The 17,646-nt window shown below is 38.4% G+C and overlaps 1 protein-coding gene across 2 annotated transcripts; it reads right to left on the reverse strand.

Annotated features, from left to right (window-relative positions):
• Positions 1–1,980: 1,980 nt before the first annotated feature.
• LOC134226770 (anoctamin-1) lies at positions 1,981–16,143 on the reverse strand. 2 transcript variants are annotated; one of them, XM_062707743.1, is made up of 16 exons: positions 15,929–16,143; positions 14,033–14,249; positions 13,526–13,880; positions 13,405–13,473; positions 13,184–13,255; positions 7,169–7,329; positions 6,933–7,101; positions 6,434–6,666; positions 5,903–6,063; positions 5,128–5,360; positions 4,645–5,013; positions 4,337–4,583; positions 4,069–4,274; positions 3,723–4,004; positions 3,522–3,660; positions 1,981–2,205 (listed from the first exon to the last, which is right to left on the reverse strand). In XM_062707743.1, exons 1-16 carry the CDS (start codon positions 15,930–15,932, stop codon positions 2,030–2,032), a joined length of 3,093 nt encoding a protein of 1,030 aa, XP_062563727.1. In that variant the 5' UTR covers positions 15,933–16,143; the 3' UTR covers positions 1,981–2,029. The 2 variants fall into 2 exon arrangements, with proteins under 2 accessions (XP_062563727.1, XP_062563728.1); XM_062707744.1 differs by lacking the exon at positions 13,184–13,255.
• Between the last annotated feature and the right edge of the window lie 1,503 nt (positions 16,144–17,646).

Raw genomic sequence — 17,646 nt, forward strand, 5'->3', positions numbered from 1 at the left:
AAGTAAGTACAGTGCGTGTGTTATTCGTCGCGAGCCGGAGAAAAAAAATCTTTTTTATTACGGCGGTTAATGCGCTTGTATTGCGCTTTGCTCCGGTCAAGTAAGGGCAAATAGTAATTACAGAATACTGCACGTCGGTTCGGTCATCAAAAACACTATCCTTTACAGTTTGCATATGCCATCGGGCATGCATGGTGACTATTGTCCATGCTCGGTTCATACACACGTCGAACGATCTGATATCGTTGTAGTTTGTGCGGTCGGGAAGTAAATCAATAGATATACGTTTGATCGTGTTCCTGCTCGGTGTGCAGGTAGTTAGTTTGTTTTACTTTGTGTGGCCGAATCATGGTTAGGTAAAATCACTGTGTATAAAGAATGGCACGGTCGTATCGCTTATCAGAGTGAATCCAGATCCAACGATGCCCACCAACTAACCAACTAATAATCCTTCCTGTGGTTTTTGTGGAGACGCAGAGGTAAACACAGTCTTCAAATAGCAAAAACCACCTACTAATATTCCTTCCCTCTTCCTAACTGACTACAAGGACGTGGCCGGCGCCGTTATTGATCATTTGAATATTAGAGTCACTGAAACTTGCACACTGAGAATGCTTGAACAATCCCAGTCAAACATTCAGTTGATTCTTTGTGCAATTTCACTGATTCTGGTCAATCACGGAGTAGCAACCATAGATATGTATAGTCCGTCAAAGCTAAGCTAAGCTAAGCAATATTCTGAGGATTAAACCACCCGACTTGGACATTAATTTGCAATGTTCTGAAAACTCATATGTGAATATGTACATTATGTGAAAGATATTATCAGCAAGGATCCAATGTAGATGAATTCATTGACCACCTCGACGGTATCCCCGTCTATCGTAACACTGCTTCCCAGGCGATCCTTGTCGCGCTAGTAGAAGAAAGAGATGGGTCCGGAAATAGAGCGGCTCTGCCAGGTAATCCCGCGGAGGTTGAAGTCACCCACTATAACTGAAAAAAACTCTACGTACTCTAAAAAAACGGTCAATTCGAAGTGTAGGGAAAAACAGATTGTTAACACACTTACCAATACAACACACAATATAATCTTACATAGAACAAAGGATTCTGCAGTTGCCTAAAGAGGAGCTCAATGGGTCTGGTTTGGGGTAGGTAAGACATTAAATTCCTCGGCACGTTCTTTTCCACTCAAGAGCTCGAAGGAGTAACATCCAAGTAATAATAAAAACCCAAAATAAGAGTGAGAAGTGCTAGGTAAGCAATTACAAGGAATAAGAGACCTAGTTATAACTACAGAGACCTTTTCTAAGAGTCAGGTACATTAATCTGTCGAGCAACTTCCCGTAAAACTTTCCCCTAAGACCCGTCCTCTAATAAAACAGGACCCATTAGATTTTGGTCACGCTTTGACCTAACCTCGACGGTGAGAAAGCCCGAGATCGTTCGCCTTGTGCGTTCCTGCTAGACCACAGTGGCTTGGAACATTTACATCTCCCCAGAATAATCTCATTCCGACAGTTGTTCTTTTGCCCGAGTTGCTTAGCGACAGAAACAGGCTCAAGCTGTTCCCGTGCGCCGCCCATCAAACATTCGAGTTGACGCAGTGACATCCTCGAACGGAGGGAGAAATCTAGTCCCAACGGCCGCAAGTAAGGATATTCCGCGCCGATACCGTGGCAACCTCGCCACACACGCGCCGATCCATTGCTTCCAACTTTGCCGGCCGGCCAACGATTACCAACCCCCTTCACACATACACACTACACACAACGTGGGTAAAAATAAAAGTTCAATTAATTAAAGCGACTGTGTATTTTTGCATCCCGATCAGTTTGACCTAGTCCCCCATTGTCGAGGCCGACCCTGAGTAAAAAAGGCGGGTGTGGGTGGAACACGACCTTCAAAATATTGATAATTTCGGAGAAAAAATTTGCCATTAGAATAGGATACATACTCATAATACAGCTTCAGAAATTTTTGGACATCACGATTTATTGGCAAGATTGTTTTTTAAAGGTATGTGTTACACACTGCTATTCTTGCCCACTTCACGTTCATTGTGTATAAAAAGATCTAGTTGAGATCCGGACAGGTTGGAAGAAATTAGTCGCTCTAACTGAACGAAAGAATTGTTGGCTGCTTCCATGGGCTTCCGATTTCTGGCGTTACTATTGTTTTGTGTGAATTCGTCTTCACGGTCTGCAATGGCAAAAAAATAACACAAAAAATATGTAAATGCGCTATGTTCATCAGCACAAATGTTAACACAATTTTGTTAACTGAATTATGACCTACGGTAAATCTCAGTAGCGAAATGTCACTTTTACTGAAGCTAAGCTGTACGAGTTTTGGCAAAATTTACCAAAATTGCTGAGATCTCGACGAGATTTCATAGGTGTGTAGATATTTATTAGTATGCAAACGTGGTACATAGTAAAAATTACAACAAAAAACCCAGATTAATCCACCTAGCGGTGATGGCGCCTTTCTCGCGCAAAAAGATAATAAATGTAGCCTTTACGCTTACACCTCGATGATGTTCAAGAAAGGCAAAACAGTTACACCGTCTAATGTTATGATAGAAAATTTACACTAGTAGACGACAGATGGCGCTGCCAAAAGTTTCTCGAATTTCCTATGTTCGAATTTAGACTTTCGGACAATTTCATAGTACTATGAAACTGAACGAAGAGCATAGTTACGCCTAAATGCGTGCAACACGAGCATCTTTATAGTACGATGAAACTCTTAATGGGAAGCCACGGATAAAATATTCATAGATGCAAGGCATTTTTCATAACACATTATTGTTCTATGTGACTATGTCTCATCACTATTTTAATATTATCTATTTTTAGCAATTTGCAATTATTATGAAATTCAATAGTGATCAACAGCGTTTTAGTCTCTGTCGGATGCAACTTGTTGCAAGAAAATCGGTTAAGAGTTTCTATGTGAAAATTTGGCTAATGTTTTTTATGGCATTTTGTGCACACACACACGCACACACATACACACACACACACGCACACACAGACAGACAGACATTTGTTCAGCTCATCGAGCTGAGTCGAATGGTATATAACACTATGGGTCTCCGGGACTTCTATCAAAAGTTCGATTTTGGAGTGAAATGATAGCCTTTCGGTACAACTTAGTTGTACGAGAAAGGCAAAAAAACATCCGATTTTGGCTACACGCTCAAATCGTTTATGTGACCAAAAACCAAATGTAGTCAAAATCGAAGGTTTTTTGTTCTCTCATTGTTCTTAATATTTCTTCACTTATTGTGACACTAGAGACAATGTGTCACTTTTTTTACGCGGATTTCGGAATCTTTTTTACGCAGATTATGAGATTTTGAAGCAATTCATAAACAATTCCAAAAAGGGTAGAAAATCGTTTTTTCGGTTAAATCGAATGTTGCCTAAATCGAATGGAGTATGTAATATTGTAGGATGGATGGAGCATAAATTCAATGTTTAATTTACATAAGGATGAAACTATATATTTACCCATTCTGGCACGCAACGTTTCCTGCTTTATGATAATTTCATTTGTAATGTAAGCTTCTCTGCGAATTTGATCCCGTAACTCCTGAGACATATCTGGGATGCACCAACGAACAAGAATCATTACAATTGCAACCACATTCTGAAAAGTTGGATTGTAGTATTAGTTATCATTCACAATTTAGTAACCGTATAAGCACTCACTTCGAATATAACGACAAATGCAAGCCGTGCGGCCATGATTAACCAATACATTGTTGTTTTCTCGTACGGATTTTTCGCCCACGGTGGCTCTCTAAAATCAGGATATCGACATATGCTCACATTGTGCTGCGATTGGAAAGGTTCACTTCCTTTCTGGAAGTCACTGGTATTGAAATAGGCTAGCGTATAGTTCAGATAGCCGCCGAGTGACCCATCAGGCGATAGCGTAAGTCGGTAGATTAATTTTGGAATAAAGTCTGATGTAAATGCTATAATAAAGCCCTGTAAAACATTTTATTAGTATACATCTTTGTATTTTCATGTAAAACGTTGTAATCGTTCTTACATTTGTTATAACACTTAATTTTCCAATGCTATCCAAAATGCGATACCATATTCCTATGTCGCGTACCCGTTGCGAAACAGGTCTTCGATAGAACGTCAGTAGTTTTTTGGCATCCAGGCGCATTTCTAAAATGTTGTTCATTAATGCAAAGAATGGAGCGAGTGGAAAGGCCGCAACGAAAATCGTAACAAATCCGTATTGTAACACTGAGAATGATGAAATTCTATATAAAATCAATTTGTCATAATGTGTATGTGTCTATAATTACCCATTTCTAAATACTCAGGAAACAAACCGCGTGATCCCCATTCCACTAGTTTGAGATCCTTTACAAAACGTTGACCCCTGCTTTTTAATGATTGATTGCGCTGCTTTCCAATACGCACTTTCAATGAATTTAGCCATTTGTAAAATATTGGAATTGCCATTTCAAGCGCAGTATTCACAGCTTGTTTGCCAATCATGATAATTCCTAGTTGAATGCAAAGTTCCATGAGACAGCCGCCAAATCCACACTACAAAAGGGAAAGCTGTTAAAGCTATGGAGAATAATACTTCATAACTACTGTTGCACACCTCTTCTTGTCGAAAATTGAAAAACCTATTGTAATTTCCAGGATATCCGATGAACTTTCCTTTGAAAAATGCTATATAGAAAATTGATGCATAGTAGTTGACGAATTGTAGTAAATATATTTTCAATGTTAGTGAATCGTCAAATTCTGTCTGAGTCCTGAGTAGTTCTCGCTCAGTGAGCCATTCGGCGAGGTAAGTGTACATCCAATTAAATACAACTATCAAACTCAAGTTGATTGTCGCAGCCGTGGCAGTTGTGAAAAGAATGGCAACTGAGTTAGTCACTTCGTCTCCATAAACGCTCAAAGTTGCTAGCACTGACATTCGGTATAAAACAACGGCTAGCACTGCCACAATGGCAAGGCACACCTAGAATAGAAATAGAACAATAATTTCGATCAAACATTAAACTGCAAATTTTGCAAACGAGAAAAAAATCTCAAGTCATGCCTGTTAGAAAAAATAGTTTTCATAAATACATACCAACAATAAAACAACAGAAAAACTAAGTATCGTTGCAGGTAACTTCATTCGCCAGTAAGGAACCTGGGGTTCTTCTGTATTGGTGACTGCGTTGATTTTTTTCCTCCGAACATGAGACAGTCGTGCTAAATATTGCGGACGAGGATGTTCCTCGTGAACGTCGAAACCAGTCAAATCCCATCGGTGGGTGATTTCAGCAGAATACCGTTTCCAAAGCTCCAGGAACAAAGTTGCTTCAAATAGAAATTAATTTAGTTTTTTCAAGGCTGCCTTATAGTTACCAAATACACCCTCGCAAATAATTATAACGCCAATGCTGATTTTCAAACAAAATAATCATGTATGATGATTGAAATCTCATTTCCCAACGATTATAGGACATATTATGCCTCCCAGCTCAAAATGACTCAAATTTTCAATCAATAAAAGTTACTCGTTTGTTTGCATGATTATTGGAAGGCACGTTTCATATGGAAATATTGGAAATTTTGCTTTACCTGAACTTTACTTTAAAAAACGTATGAACAAACACAAATGTATAACAATTATAACATTTTATATTGATTTGGAGTTTGCACAAAAAAATAAATGAAAAAATTGACAATGCATCTCTACTTTGATTTTTTTTCTATCGTGGCACAAAAGAGTAAAGTATAGGGTCAGATAGAGACACAGGCATGATTTCTCAAGTTTCTGTTAATACTTTTCTGGATGATGACTATGGATCGAATTGACTACCTTAACCTATTTACAGTTTCTAATTATTGATACTTACCCCAAAATGACATAAAAATTGCAAACAGCACTGTTGTAGGATTGTCAAATAAATAGGTCGCCCGCGAGTGCAAACATGTTTCACTTAATTCCCAATAATCGCACCAATGATCACAGAGTGGACACATCTTTATATTATTTTGTTTTGAACATATCTCTTCACTGAAATTGAAAAAAAAACTATTTGTATCTAATTTACACTAAATCCTGTACGATACCAGAAAAGCGATAGGGGAAGTGCACCGGTTTTGGCCAACTTAGTGCCTATTTTGGCCAACTCTGAAAAATACATATTTTCCCAAAATAATCGATCAGTTAAAAGCAGCGTTGAATCGTGAGGGATATATCTCTTGTTGGAACTAATAAAACCCTTCCGAATTACTTTATTTTTGGAATTATTTGCAAAATTGGCCAAATTAGGAACATGACCAAAACCGGTACAGTTCCCCTATACGTCTAAACCGTATAATAATGCTTCGCCTTTGGTTTGGCATTGTGTACTCTCTAAAATGCTATTAACTAGTGAAATTACCTTGGGGTATTGAACCTCAACGTTTTCCATGAGTATACAAAGCAAACAATTCCAACTATGGACGCCAATAACAGCATATAAGTGTAATAACCAAGCCAGGCAAAATAAAGTCCTATTTTGACTCCAAAATATTCTTTAATATAGTCTAACGGTTGATACCGGTACCACTTCGAAACTGCAGCCCATTTAGTATACAGAAGGTGTCTCATACTGCCGGGAACATTGATTTCTCCCTAAAAGTATTAAACAGATCAATAAATTTCAAACAGGGAAACGACAGGTACTTCCGGCAGGTTAACACGCTTGGATACATCCCTCTAAAAAAAATTACCGCAATTTTCTATTTCAACAAGCTGCATCATAAATTATCGATAAAGCACAAAGCGCTATGGTGTAGTTTCAGCAAAATATTGGGACTCCTGCTCAGACCTGCTTGATATATCTGTCGTATATTTTGTATAACACTAAATTAAACAATTCCATAATATGTACTACTTACATCATGCAATGGATATGCAGCGATGTACACTTCATCAGTTATTAAACGCTCTATTCCAAAAGCATAATCGTTCCGTGAGTCATCTGAAAATCGCTTTCGATCTAGGATGAATTGAACTATACGTGAACGAACAGCGGCCGTGAAAAAACATGCTTGTTTTAAATCAAAACTAGTTACAGAAATGAAACAGAATCTGCAATCAATCGATTTCATGAAATGAATACAAAAACACCTACAGGTATTCTTTATCACGGCTGTACACTGCCGTAAATCGATGGGACCGAGGTGGAAAAAATTTCTCGTCTACCAAAATGTAGCGAGCTAATTTTCCAGCAAATCCTTTCAGTCGAGATAGAATTGTTGTAGTGCGGGTCCTAACACCAGCCATGCCGGGTATCTGTTATTTTGTAAAAAAAAAACAATTAGTTTGATACGCTTATTTGTATACTAATAAAAAAAATCCAGATATGAACTAGCATTTTGTTTTCATAAAAAAACAAATTTTCCACAGATAAAATGTAAATTAGAGGTTTTTATACCAGCTGGCAATAATTTTACAAAAATGCTGTTTGTTTGACTAGTTCAAGAAAAAATACACATTCAAAAACATTTACATACAGCTAGGCACAATTAACAATAAACTTAGTTAGGCGCGAATAACTAAAATTCTACTATAAACGATAAAACGAAACTTCCAACAAAATTAATTCAAAACTGTGGAAAATTTAACATTTTTGTGATTACATTTTCAGTTGTAGTGAGATAATAATGCATGATAAAAATGATTTAAAACTATACATACTCAAACTACGCCAGAAAAAATGTCCAACTCTGGGATGATAATAGCATCGAATACCATTGAAATTATTAAGTGTTTAAAACTTTTTTGTTTCATTAATTGTACAGCATTGTCCCAAAGCCAGGAAACTCAAAATCAATGGATGAGGTGAACTGAAAACGAAAGCCCGTTGTTAATAGAAATGTTAGAAGTTTATGTTATGGTTATCAATAGTTATCAGCGTTTGTTTTTTAGGTGACAGAAAAAGTATAAAACGATAGTAAAGCAGATGCCGCACGTTCTACTAATAGTACCGTTTTAATGTGATCGGAAAAAGACAAATGGCCATAGGACAGAATGGTGCAAGACGCACGATTAAAAAAATCCTCCGACCGATTTTTTCCTTCAAAAAACAGGAAATTGTCAATACAGAAATCAGGGTATAATCAATAATATATATTACACTCTTATTATTATATCCTTCCTCAAATTATATTTGCTTGTTAGAATTGTCTATTATTAATAGAATTATGTACTTTTATCGAAACTATGACTGCTGAATAAAATATTTCATCCTTATTAGAACTATAAATGCTTATTGGAATAATGTACTCTTTTTATAATCTTGCACTCTTATTGGAATTCGAAATTTTGTATAATATATATATTACACTCTTATTATTATATCCTTCCTCAAATTATATTTTCTTGTTAGAATTGTCTATTATTAATAGAATTATGTACTTTTATCGACACTATGACTGCTGAATAAAATATTTCATCCTTATTAGAACTATAAATGCTTATTGGAATAATGTACTCTTTTTTATAATCTTGCACTCTTATTGGAATTCGAAATTTTGTATCCGAGCAATACGCACAGCATCTTTCAACCAGCGTAAATATCAAAATTCTCGTAAAAACTACGTGTTTCCCAACCATTTAAAAAAATGCGTAAGAGCTTGTGTATAAAATCGCGTCCATCCCAAAACCCGCGTAAAAACTATCAGCGTGGATAAATAGCGACCAAATTACCGACAAGTGTAAAGAACGAAACTAAACTTACCGTGAGCTTAATTGGGTCCTAAAGCCCTACTGTGCGATAATGTATCGGTCAAGAATACATGAACCGATGTTATATAAATTCTGATGATAGCCCAAGTAAGTGAAAATGATATTTTGTGAAAAGTTAACATATCAGAACATCATCCCAAAACGTCAGGCCCATATATTAACTATCAAAGGTTGAATCCAAGGATTCTGATTATAAAGTTGCGCAAAGAGGATCTTCTTACACTTACTCTGAATGATGCTGTTGTTATTATGTTGGCAACTTTCATTTTTATTCAACCCTTGAAGTGATTTCACGGGAGTGCTCACTTCTAAAGCTTTTTAATTCTATGACCGAGGCATCTACAGGGTGCAAACACGTGAGTTTCTTGTTGTTACATTATTGGAGGGTGTATTAAAGTGTTTTGAAGCTGTTTCTAGAACAAAGCTAACACATTTTAATTCTTGCGTTTTAATTCGCCATAATAATCATTAGGCGATAACAATACTTTCGCCTTACCAACAAGCATTTGTTTACTTTGCTCGATATGTAGACGGTTTGACAGTTCAATAGGGAGATTTGGCCTCACTCTTTGCGTAACTCTATATAATAGACTCTGGTTGAGTCAAGTGCCCTGTGGTGTTTTGTTAGTGCGTTTGAATCAGATTATTCCGTACGTAAAACAAGACCGAAAATGTCGAGGAAGCATTTTCTTTTTAAATTTCAAATTAAACAATGTCCCTTTCGACTTTTGGGATGAAAGAAAAACTTACGCGTTCATGATGATTAACTACACCGTTCCCTGAAATAAAATCGAATATCGATTCTTCATTGGAGAACCCAATTGTGCATCTTGTCGCAAATTGGATTTTAATTAATAATATTCCCATGCTGGAATAAATTTGCTTTTGGAGAACCTGGAAGTTCTGTAGGAATATTGTTTGTATTACGTTATCTATCTCCTCAGGAATCATTTTTGAGCACAATTATTAAATAATCCGGTTTGGGATCGTTTGGTTATTTTGAACGCTGTTTTGTTTTCCAACAAAGTAGGCCCATCTAAAGGCATTTAGGGATGTTCAAAAAGTTTCTGTGGCATTTCCTTATGGAATGGTTGTAAACTATGCTAAATTATATTGAGTAAACCGAATTTTACAATTTTTCGATTGGCAGCGTGCTGACGACTTCAATGCGAAGATCGGATCCGACAACTCGAACCATGAGCGCATTATGGGACGCCATGGTCTCGGAGAAATGAGCGAAAACGGAGAGCTGTTCGCAGAATTTTGTGGTAATAACGACATGGTGATCGGGGGATCGCTCTTCCCTCATCGACCGGTTTACAAGGTCACGTGGGTCTCCCGTGACGGCTTTACAGAAAATCAAATCGACCACATCTGCATCAGCCGAAAATGGAAACGGAGCCTTCTTGATGTACGGAATAAACGTAGTGCCGATATCGCGTCTGATCATCACCTCCTCATCGGCGAAATACGCCTGCGCATTGCGCGGATTCGTCGGCAGGAGGAAAGAGTTGGACGACGATTCAACACACGCCGACTGGAAGATGCCACGGTGAAACGGTCCTTCGTTGAAGAACTGGAGACGCGTGCTGCAGATATTCCGGAAGGTGGCAGCGTGGAAGACCAATGGACCGCCATCAAGAATGCCTTCATCGCCACCAGCGAGAACAATCTGGGCGAACTACGCACCCAGAGAAAACAATGGATCACCGATGAGACCTGGAGGAAGATAGAGGAGCGAAGAGAAGCCAAAGCCGCGATAGAGCGATCAAAAACCAGAGGAGCCAAAGTTCTAGCCCGCCAACGATACGCGGCTCTTGAGAAGGAAGTAAAACGCTCATGTCGACGGGACAAGCGAGCGTGGGCAGACTCTCTGGCCGACGAAGGAGAGAGAGCCGCCGCAACCGGGGACATTCGCCTCCTCTACGATATCTCACGACGCTTAAGCGGGGCGAAGATGAATGCAACGATGCCTGTGAAAGACGCGAATGATCAGTTATTGACCGACCCAACTGACCAGCTGAAACGCTGGTTCGAGCACTTCGAACAACTTTTTCAAGTGCCAGCCAGGCCATCACCACCTCGGCATGATCTGCCTAGGATACGACGTATAACACGCGTCAATACCGAAGCTCCATCACTGCTAGAGATTCAAACAGCCATCCAAAGCATGAAATCGAATAAAGCCCCAGGGGTCGACCGCATATCAGCCGAGATGCTCAAAGCTGACCCCATGACATCCGCTCAACTACTGCATCGTTTATTTCATAATATCTGGGACACCGCAACTTTCCCGGTCGACTGGATGCAAGGTATCTTAGTAAAGGTGCCCAAAAAGGGTGACCTGACTGAATGCGATAACTGGCGAGGCATTATGTTGCTGTGTACCGTTCTCAAAGTTCTATGCAAAATTATCCTAGCCCGGATTCAGGAGAAGATCTATGCGACTCTCCGGCGGCAAGCAGCAAGCCGGATTCCGTGCCGGAAGATCCTGTGTGGACCATATTGTCACGCTCCGCATCATTCTGGAGCAGGTCAACGAATTCCAAGAGTCCCTTTACTTGGTATTCATTGACTACGAAAAAGCTTTCGACCGTCTCAATCACGAGAATATGTGGGGCGCCCTGAGACGCAAGGGAGTTCCTGAGAAAATCATCGGCCTCATCGAAGCACAGTACGAGGCCTTTTCGTGTAGAGTGCTGCACAATGGGGTCCTGTCCGACCCTATCCGGGTCGTAGCTGGTGTGAGGCAAGGATGTATCCTATCACCGTTACTGTTCCTCATCGTAATCGATGAGATTCTGGTAGGTGCGATTGACCGTGAACCAAACCGCGGGCTGTTATGGCAGCCTATAACCATGGAGCATCTAAACGACTTCGAATTGGCTGATGACGTTGCACTCCTCGCGCAACGGCGCTCTGATATGCAGAGTAAGCTCAACGACCTTGCCGAGCGCTCCTCTTCGGCAGGTTTAGTCATCAACGTCAACAAAACCAAATCGTTGGATGTAAACACGGCGACTCCTTCCAGTTTCACAGTAGCCGGGCAACCAGTGGAGAATGTTGAAAGCTTCCAATATCTTGGTAGCCAAATGGCGTCGGACGGCGGTACCAAGATCGACATAGGCGCACGGATCAAGAAAGCAAGGGCCGCCTTTGCGAGTTTAAGAAATATCTGGAAAAACAGGCAGATAAGTGAACGCACCAAAATACGAATTTTCAACTCTAACGTGAAATCTGTGCTGTTATACGCTAGCGAAACATGGTGTGTATCAGTGGAGAACACTCAACGGCTGCAGGTGTTCATTAACAGATGCCTGCGGTATATAATTCGGGCCTGGTGGCCTCACAACTGGATCTCAAACAATGAGCTCCATCGTCGTTGTCACCAGAGGCCGATAGCAACAGAAATTCGGAATCGGAAGTGGGGCTGGGTCGGCCACACTCTACGTAGGGGCGGAAACGAAATCTGTAAACAAGCATTAGACTGGAACCCAGCGGGACATCGCAGCAGAGGCAGACCCAGAGGCTCATGGCGGCGAAGCCTCAATAAAGAAATAAAAGAAGTCGACCGAAATCTAACCTGGCAACAGGTTAAAGCGATAGCCGGGCAACGCTCAGGATGGAGATCTTTCAAGTCGGCCCTTTGCACCACCGGAGGTGTACAGGATCCGTAAGTAAGTAAGTAGCGTGCTGACTCACGGGCATTCCAGGGAAAAACTGAGGACCCTTTAGAAACACAAAACACCAGTATTATGAAACTATATGTGATAGGTAAAATATGAAAAAATAAAAAGTATTTTGAAAATTGCATCTGCTGAGACATAGCGATTTAAAGTTCAAGTTTCCTTTAAATCTGATCTCGGTATTCGTAGTGTTAAGTATTTGCCATGCCTAAAACATATTCAAATTTTAGATTAATTATTATTTATTAATTTAGATTTATATTCGAGGGTACCTATCGAGATGTCTGTATTTTTTTAAATTTTGAACCCTTAAATGCGCAATGTTGTTTTAAAACAACAAATCGAAAATACGTTTAATGGTAATGATTTCAATGGTTATTTACGTTGAAAATATTTCCGTCGATTTCTAAAAAAATCACCTTGCGCCTTTAAGGGTTAACAAAAAAATCGAAAAAGTGCTGTTTTTAAGTTTGGCATAAATTCGCCCGATTTTGAACCAACGCCAGGCCAATTCTTCAGGTTGATTCACACGTGTTGCACTTTTTCAGTTTTTGTTTTTAAATTTTAAAATAGTTAGAGGCTTCAAAAAAGGACCGCTTCACAATTTACCTACAAATGTTAATTCAAATATTTTGCATGTTAGTTTAATTACAACAATAGAAATATGTAATCTAGCAAAGAAACAATGCAACATTTATAACTGAATAGCAAACCTTATGAGAGATAAATTGTGCTGCACTCGCCAACCTACTCAATTTACCAGAGTTCTGCACAGTGCATAGCGACTTTTACCCACGATTGAACATAAAAGAAAAATATAATTAAATTAGTTAATTAACCAAATATGTGACTGACGATTATTAAATAATTTGGTAAACAAAATTCAAAGTTAACACACGATGCACTTATGACGAAGCAATTTGAAGCTACTTACCTCTTTCATAGGCATTCGAAGCTTCAATATTTCGCTGTACCTTCGTAACACTTCCAACGGTGCATGAATCTAGAATAAGATCACGCTTGTTTTGGCTGTTTTAAATACTTTAAATACATACCTTGATGAAATGTATTTCATTTTCTATCACTTCTCGTTCCAATTCGAGACCATCACGGATGAGGTGCTGCTCAAAGGTAGAGCGCTTCGCCTCTCGTGTTGATTCTAAATGAGATTCTTCTTCTAAAGCAGTTTTCCATACCAGTACAAAATCAACCGATTTGACACCATCGGCGAAATAGAGCGAGTTATTAACTGAGGGAGTTTCCCCGTACGGGTTGCAGGGGCAGTCTTCACTAGAGGTAACGTTTCGCAGGACTGGTTCTTCCTTTGGATAATCCGTCATTGTGACATGAGTCTTTTTGGTATCACTGTTGAGATTCGTGTTTGACGCAATTGATTTGGTATCATCTGATCTGTTAAATGATTTTATTTTAAAATAAATATTTATTGCACTTGCGTTTGTTTTAACGATTTTTTTGAAGCGGGTTTTGGGTTGCAATAATTACGCGGTACGTATTCTTGCGTGAAAAACCGACTTCAATGTATAGTAATGGGAAGGATTTACCTGAGGGTATTCATGTCGATGGCTCCATCCCCATCTCCCTCGTAAAGGCTGGCAACTGACATAGCTTTGATGTCATCCAACCCACGACTTAACGCCAAACCTTCAAGGTGCTTTTGACTATTTAATGTTTGATAGGCATTCTTGTGCTTTGAGCTACTTGCTCCTTGATTGAAAAAAGAAAAAAGTTTCTTTTCCGCTGATGACGCGTTTTCGTGTTCTGAAAAACGTATATAATAATAAGAGTTATTTTACCACTAAGACTACGTTCAGATTATGAGCTATATTACTTGATATACAGCATCTTGACATCAGTGTTTGTACATCTAGTTTTCACTGGAAATAATGCATATGGCATCTCATGTCAAGATTCGCTATATCAAGTGATATAGCTCATAATCTGAACGTACTATAAAAATTAAAATTGAAATTTTTATACATCAAAAAGGAAATAGGTACACTGAAGTTAAAATAGAGCAGGAAAATATGTTCAATTATTTTTATTTACTTCCAGTAAGAGATACACCACTGTAGTAGAGCACATACACAAATGCTTAACAAAAAGAGTAATTGAAATTCTGTAAAAAGTTTATTTTAATAAGAATCTTGAAGCTCGAAAAAATAATCAAGTTGAGTAAATTGAAAACAAAATGGAAGCTCTACAGCATTTTTACGCTAATGCGTTTTTTTCGCTGGCCGGAAACATAAGATAGTACAGGCAGTGCGCTTGTCAAGATCAATAACTGTTTTGGAAATTTGTTTCCCAACCGAGCAGGAATTGCTGCGAGGTGGAAGCTATTGAGCTATTGTTGACTGGACAATCGAGCCAAGAAGGCAAAAACAGAATACCGTCTACTATGTACCTATCAGAAACATAAACAAGTTTTTTACATGCTTCGTGGTTTTGCAGGTGATATCGACATCATTATTATAGATCGCAGAGCAGTGAACGAGGCCTTTATGCCTTTGAAACGGGAAACTGAAAAATCAAGTATCTTGTGGCTAGCATTGAAGACGGTAGTCCAAATGATGATGTAGGTTCATTGGTGGGAATGAATGGGATGCGATTTGAAGTTGTCAACGAGTTCAAATAGGTATCTCGGAGCACTCGTGACAGGATGTTAGTCGCGAAGTGAAAATACGTGTTGTGGGTCGAACTGTCTACGGTTTGCGCTGTGTCGACAACCGTAGCATATATGTTACGTGTACAAAGAACGACAGCTTTTCTCTTGAAAAAGACCCAATAAACGAGCCGAAACGTTGAGAAATGCAAATGTGAACCCATTTTGAATACACCCAGGTTTTTTTTACACGGTTTGGTTTTGGTTGTTTAAGACCTTCAGCGTCAATAAAGCAATGAGTTGACCCCACGGAAAAATTCACAAAAAATCAAAGAAAATTCAGGGGGTATTTAAAAAGCTGTGAAAGTTAAGGTTAACCGAGAAATTAATGAAGTACAACCGCGTAATAAAAAACCTGGGTAGATTGAAATAAAAAAGCCAGAAGACAAGAATAATTTGTACTTTTTCTTTAGTCGATAACGAAACACAGGAAAAAATGATCGAAGACGAAGGTCGGATCTATTGATACAAACCCTTAGAGTTAAGTATGTTTCGCCAAAATGCTCATACGAATAATAAATGAAACTTATCATTGTCGCATCTGGTCAACGCTCATACACCATGAAATTGATTGATATTCTGTCTTGTGAACCGGAACCTACCGAACAATCACTTATCCTGTCGATGATTAATAATATTTTTATAAAGTATGCCAAAGAAAGAGTTTTATAAGTCATTTGAACAGTTGTATGTTGGTCTACTGAGTCATAGGACAATTCGATTTTCTTCTCTATTTGGTAATGCTGGTAAAGTAAATTTGCAGAGATTTGGTACGTACCCATGCGGTTGCCGGACACCTCTTATAGGATGGCTCTGCAAAATGTTTCTTCCCGTTCTTGATTCGCAACGAAATCTTGAGCTAGTATAAATAATCTTAGCTAAATGTTTTTTCAATGAGCAAAAATAATTTTACATTTAATTAGAAATGAAAAAAGTCTCAGTAATATGCATCATACTAAGCCGCATGACACGGACAACTAAAGCAAGACTCCTGATGATATTTATGTTGTTTACACGCGGCACTCATCAGCGCTCTGTCAAAGTTGAATTCATGCAATAGACACCAGGAGCAACAACTTGAAAAATGACAACCCTAAACATTATTTCCATGTCCACTCGTATATTTGTTATTTACCATTGCAGTTGTAGTTGTACGCATGTGTGGAATGGAACGATGAAGTTTATAATATGCATTACGCATTAGATACGAAATAATTGTTTTAAAATGGCTAAGAATTGTAATAGTCAGTATAGGAACATTTAGATACAACTTGTTTATTTGAGCGCAAATTATTTGTGTTCGAGTCACACAGCATACCGGCCAACTTTCCTGTGATTATTGTTATGCGGCCACTTTATGTTACAACACAGCCTGTTAGTTTTCTCGTGTTTATGAGGCCAACATTTTGATTTTACCTAATCGTCTGAAAGAACTAATTATTTACTTAATTCCCATTAATATGAAACGAAATTTGATCCATTTCATATTTTTAAGATATTTTTTGTATTTTTTGTGAGCCCGCATATTTTTACTTTGATACTTTTTTTTCATTTTCTTCGATATGAAATGATTCAGAATTTGTGAGCAGAAAATGGAACAGCTCCCCATCTCAACCGCTTTACCTGCGGCGTTTTTTTATGCATTCTGAGGGGACTCTAACTTTTATGTTATCACGGTTTTTCACAAAACCAACAATTGCATCTGATAAAAAAAAATTAAATGTGGGGTGCCGAAACAATCATAATGTTTTTTTTTGTAATCAAAGATACCATCTTTAGCTATTCAATTCTCAGAAGGCAGAATAAATTCTGCCGTACGTTACTCAAACTGAAGCAATACTCATCAAAGCACTTTTACCTCAATTCTTAGATGTCGCTACCGTTTATTTCCACTCGTCTATAAACATTTATGAACGATCAGCTGTTACGAACACCCCCCTGAAATGAGATGTAGTTCGTGAAGCCGTCTACCGATTGGGTGGCGCTAGTGTTGCCTTTCCTACTTTAAGCTCCGTTCATACTGCCGCGAGAGAATTGGCGATTGGCGCTTTAATGTTGCATGAAGAAGAAGAAGAAGCAGAAAGATGATAATCAAAAATATTCGCACGGGAAAACATACGAAGAAATTTTTGAAACTCTTCTTTAAAATTCTAGAAGCAATTTAAATAAAAACAGGTAAGCAGTACGGGGTTAGGCTTGTTTTCTACTGCACAATAAACACAATATTTCAATTTAAATTTTTACTCTGTGATATCATACTTAATACACAGTATAACAAAAGTCCAACCCCGTACTGTTTACCGTTTTTAATTTGATTGCCTTTAGAATTTCAGAGATATCTTTGTATGTTTTCTCGTGCGAAATTTTTAAAATATCATCTTTCTGCATCTTCTTCTTCATGCAACATCAAAGCGCCAATTAATCACGTCGAGAATCACGCAACAATGCAATACATCTAGTTGAATATAATTTAACAATAAGGCATTTAATGAGACA

This window comes from Armigeres subalbatus, chromosome 3 (genome assembly GCF_024139115.2).
Source record: "Armigeres subalbatus isolate Guangzhou_Male chromosome 3, GZ_Asu_2, whole genome shotgun sequence".
NCBI classification, from domain to species: Eukaryota; Metazoa; Arthropoda; class Insecta; order Diptera; family Culicidae; genus Armigeres; species Armigeres subalbatus.

Excerpts from the sequence above, each read along its gene's own strand:
- LOC134226770 (XM_062707743.1), bottom strand. Across the intron at positions 7,102-7,168 it reads AGCCGTGATAAAGAATACCT|TTTTGATTTAAAACAAGCAT; the intron begins GTAGGTGTTTTT and ends TTCTGTAACTAG. Across the intron at positions 3,661-3,722 it reads CATTTGTCGTTATATTCGAA|AATGTGGTTGCAATTGTAAT; the intron begins GTGAGTGCTTAT and ends CCAACTTTTCAG.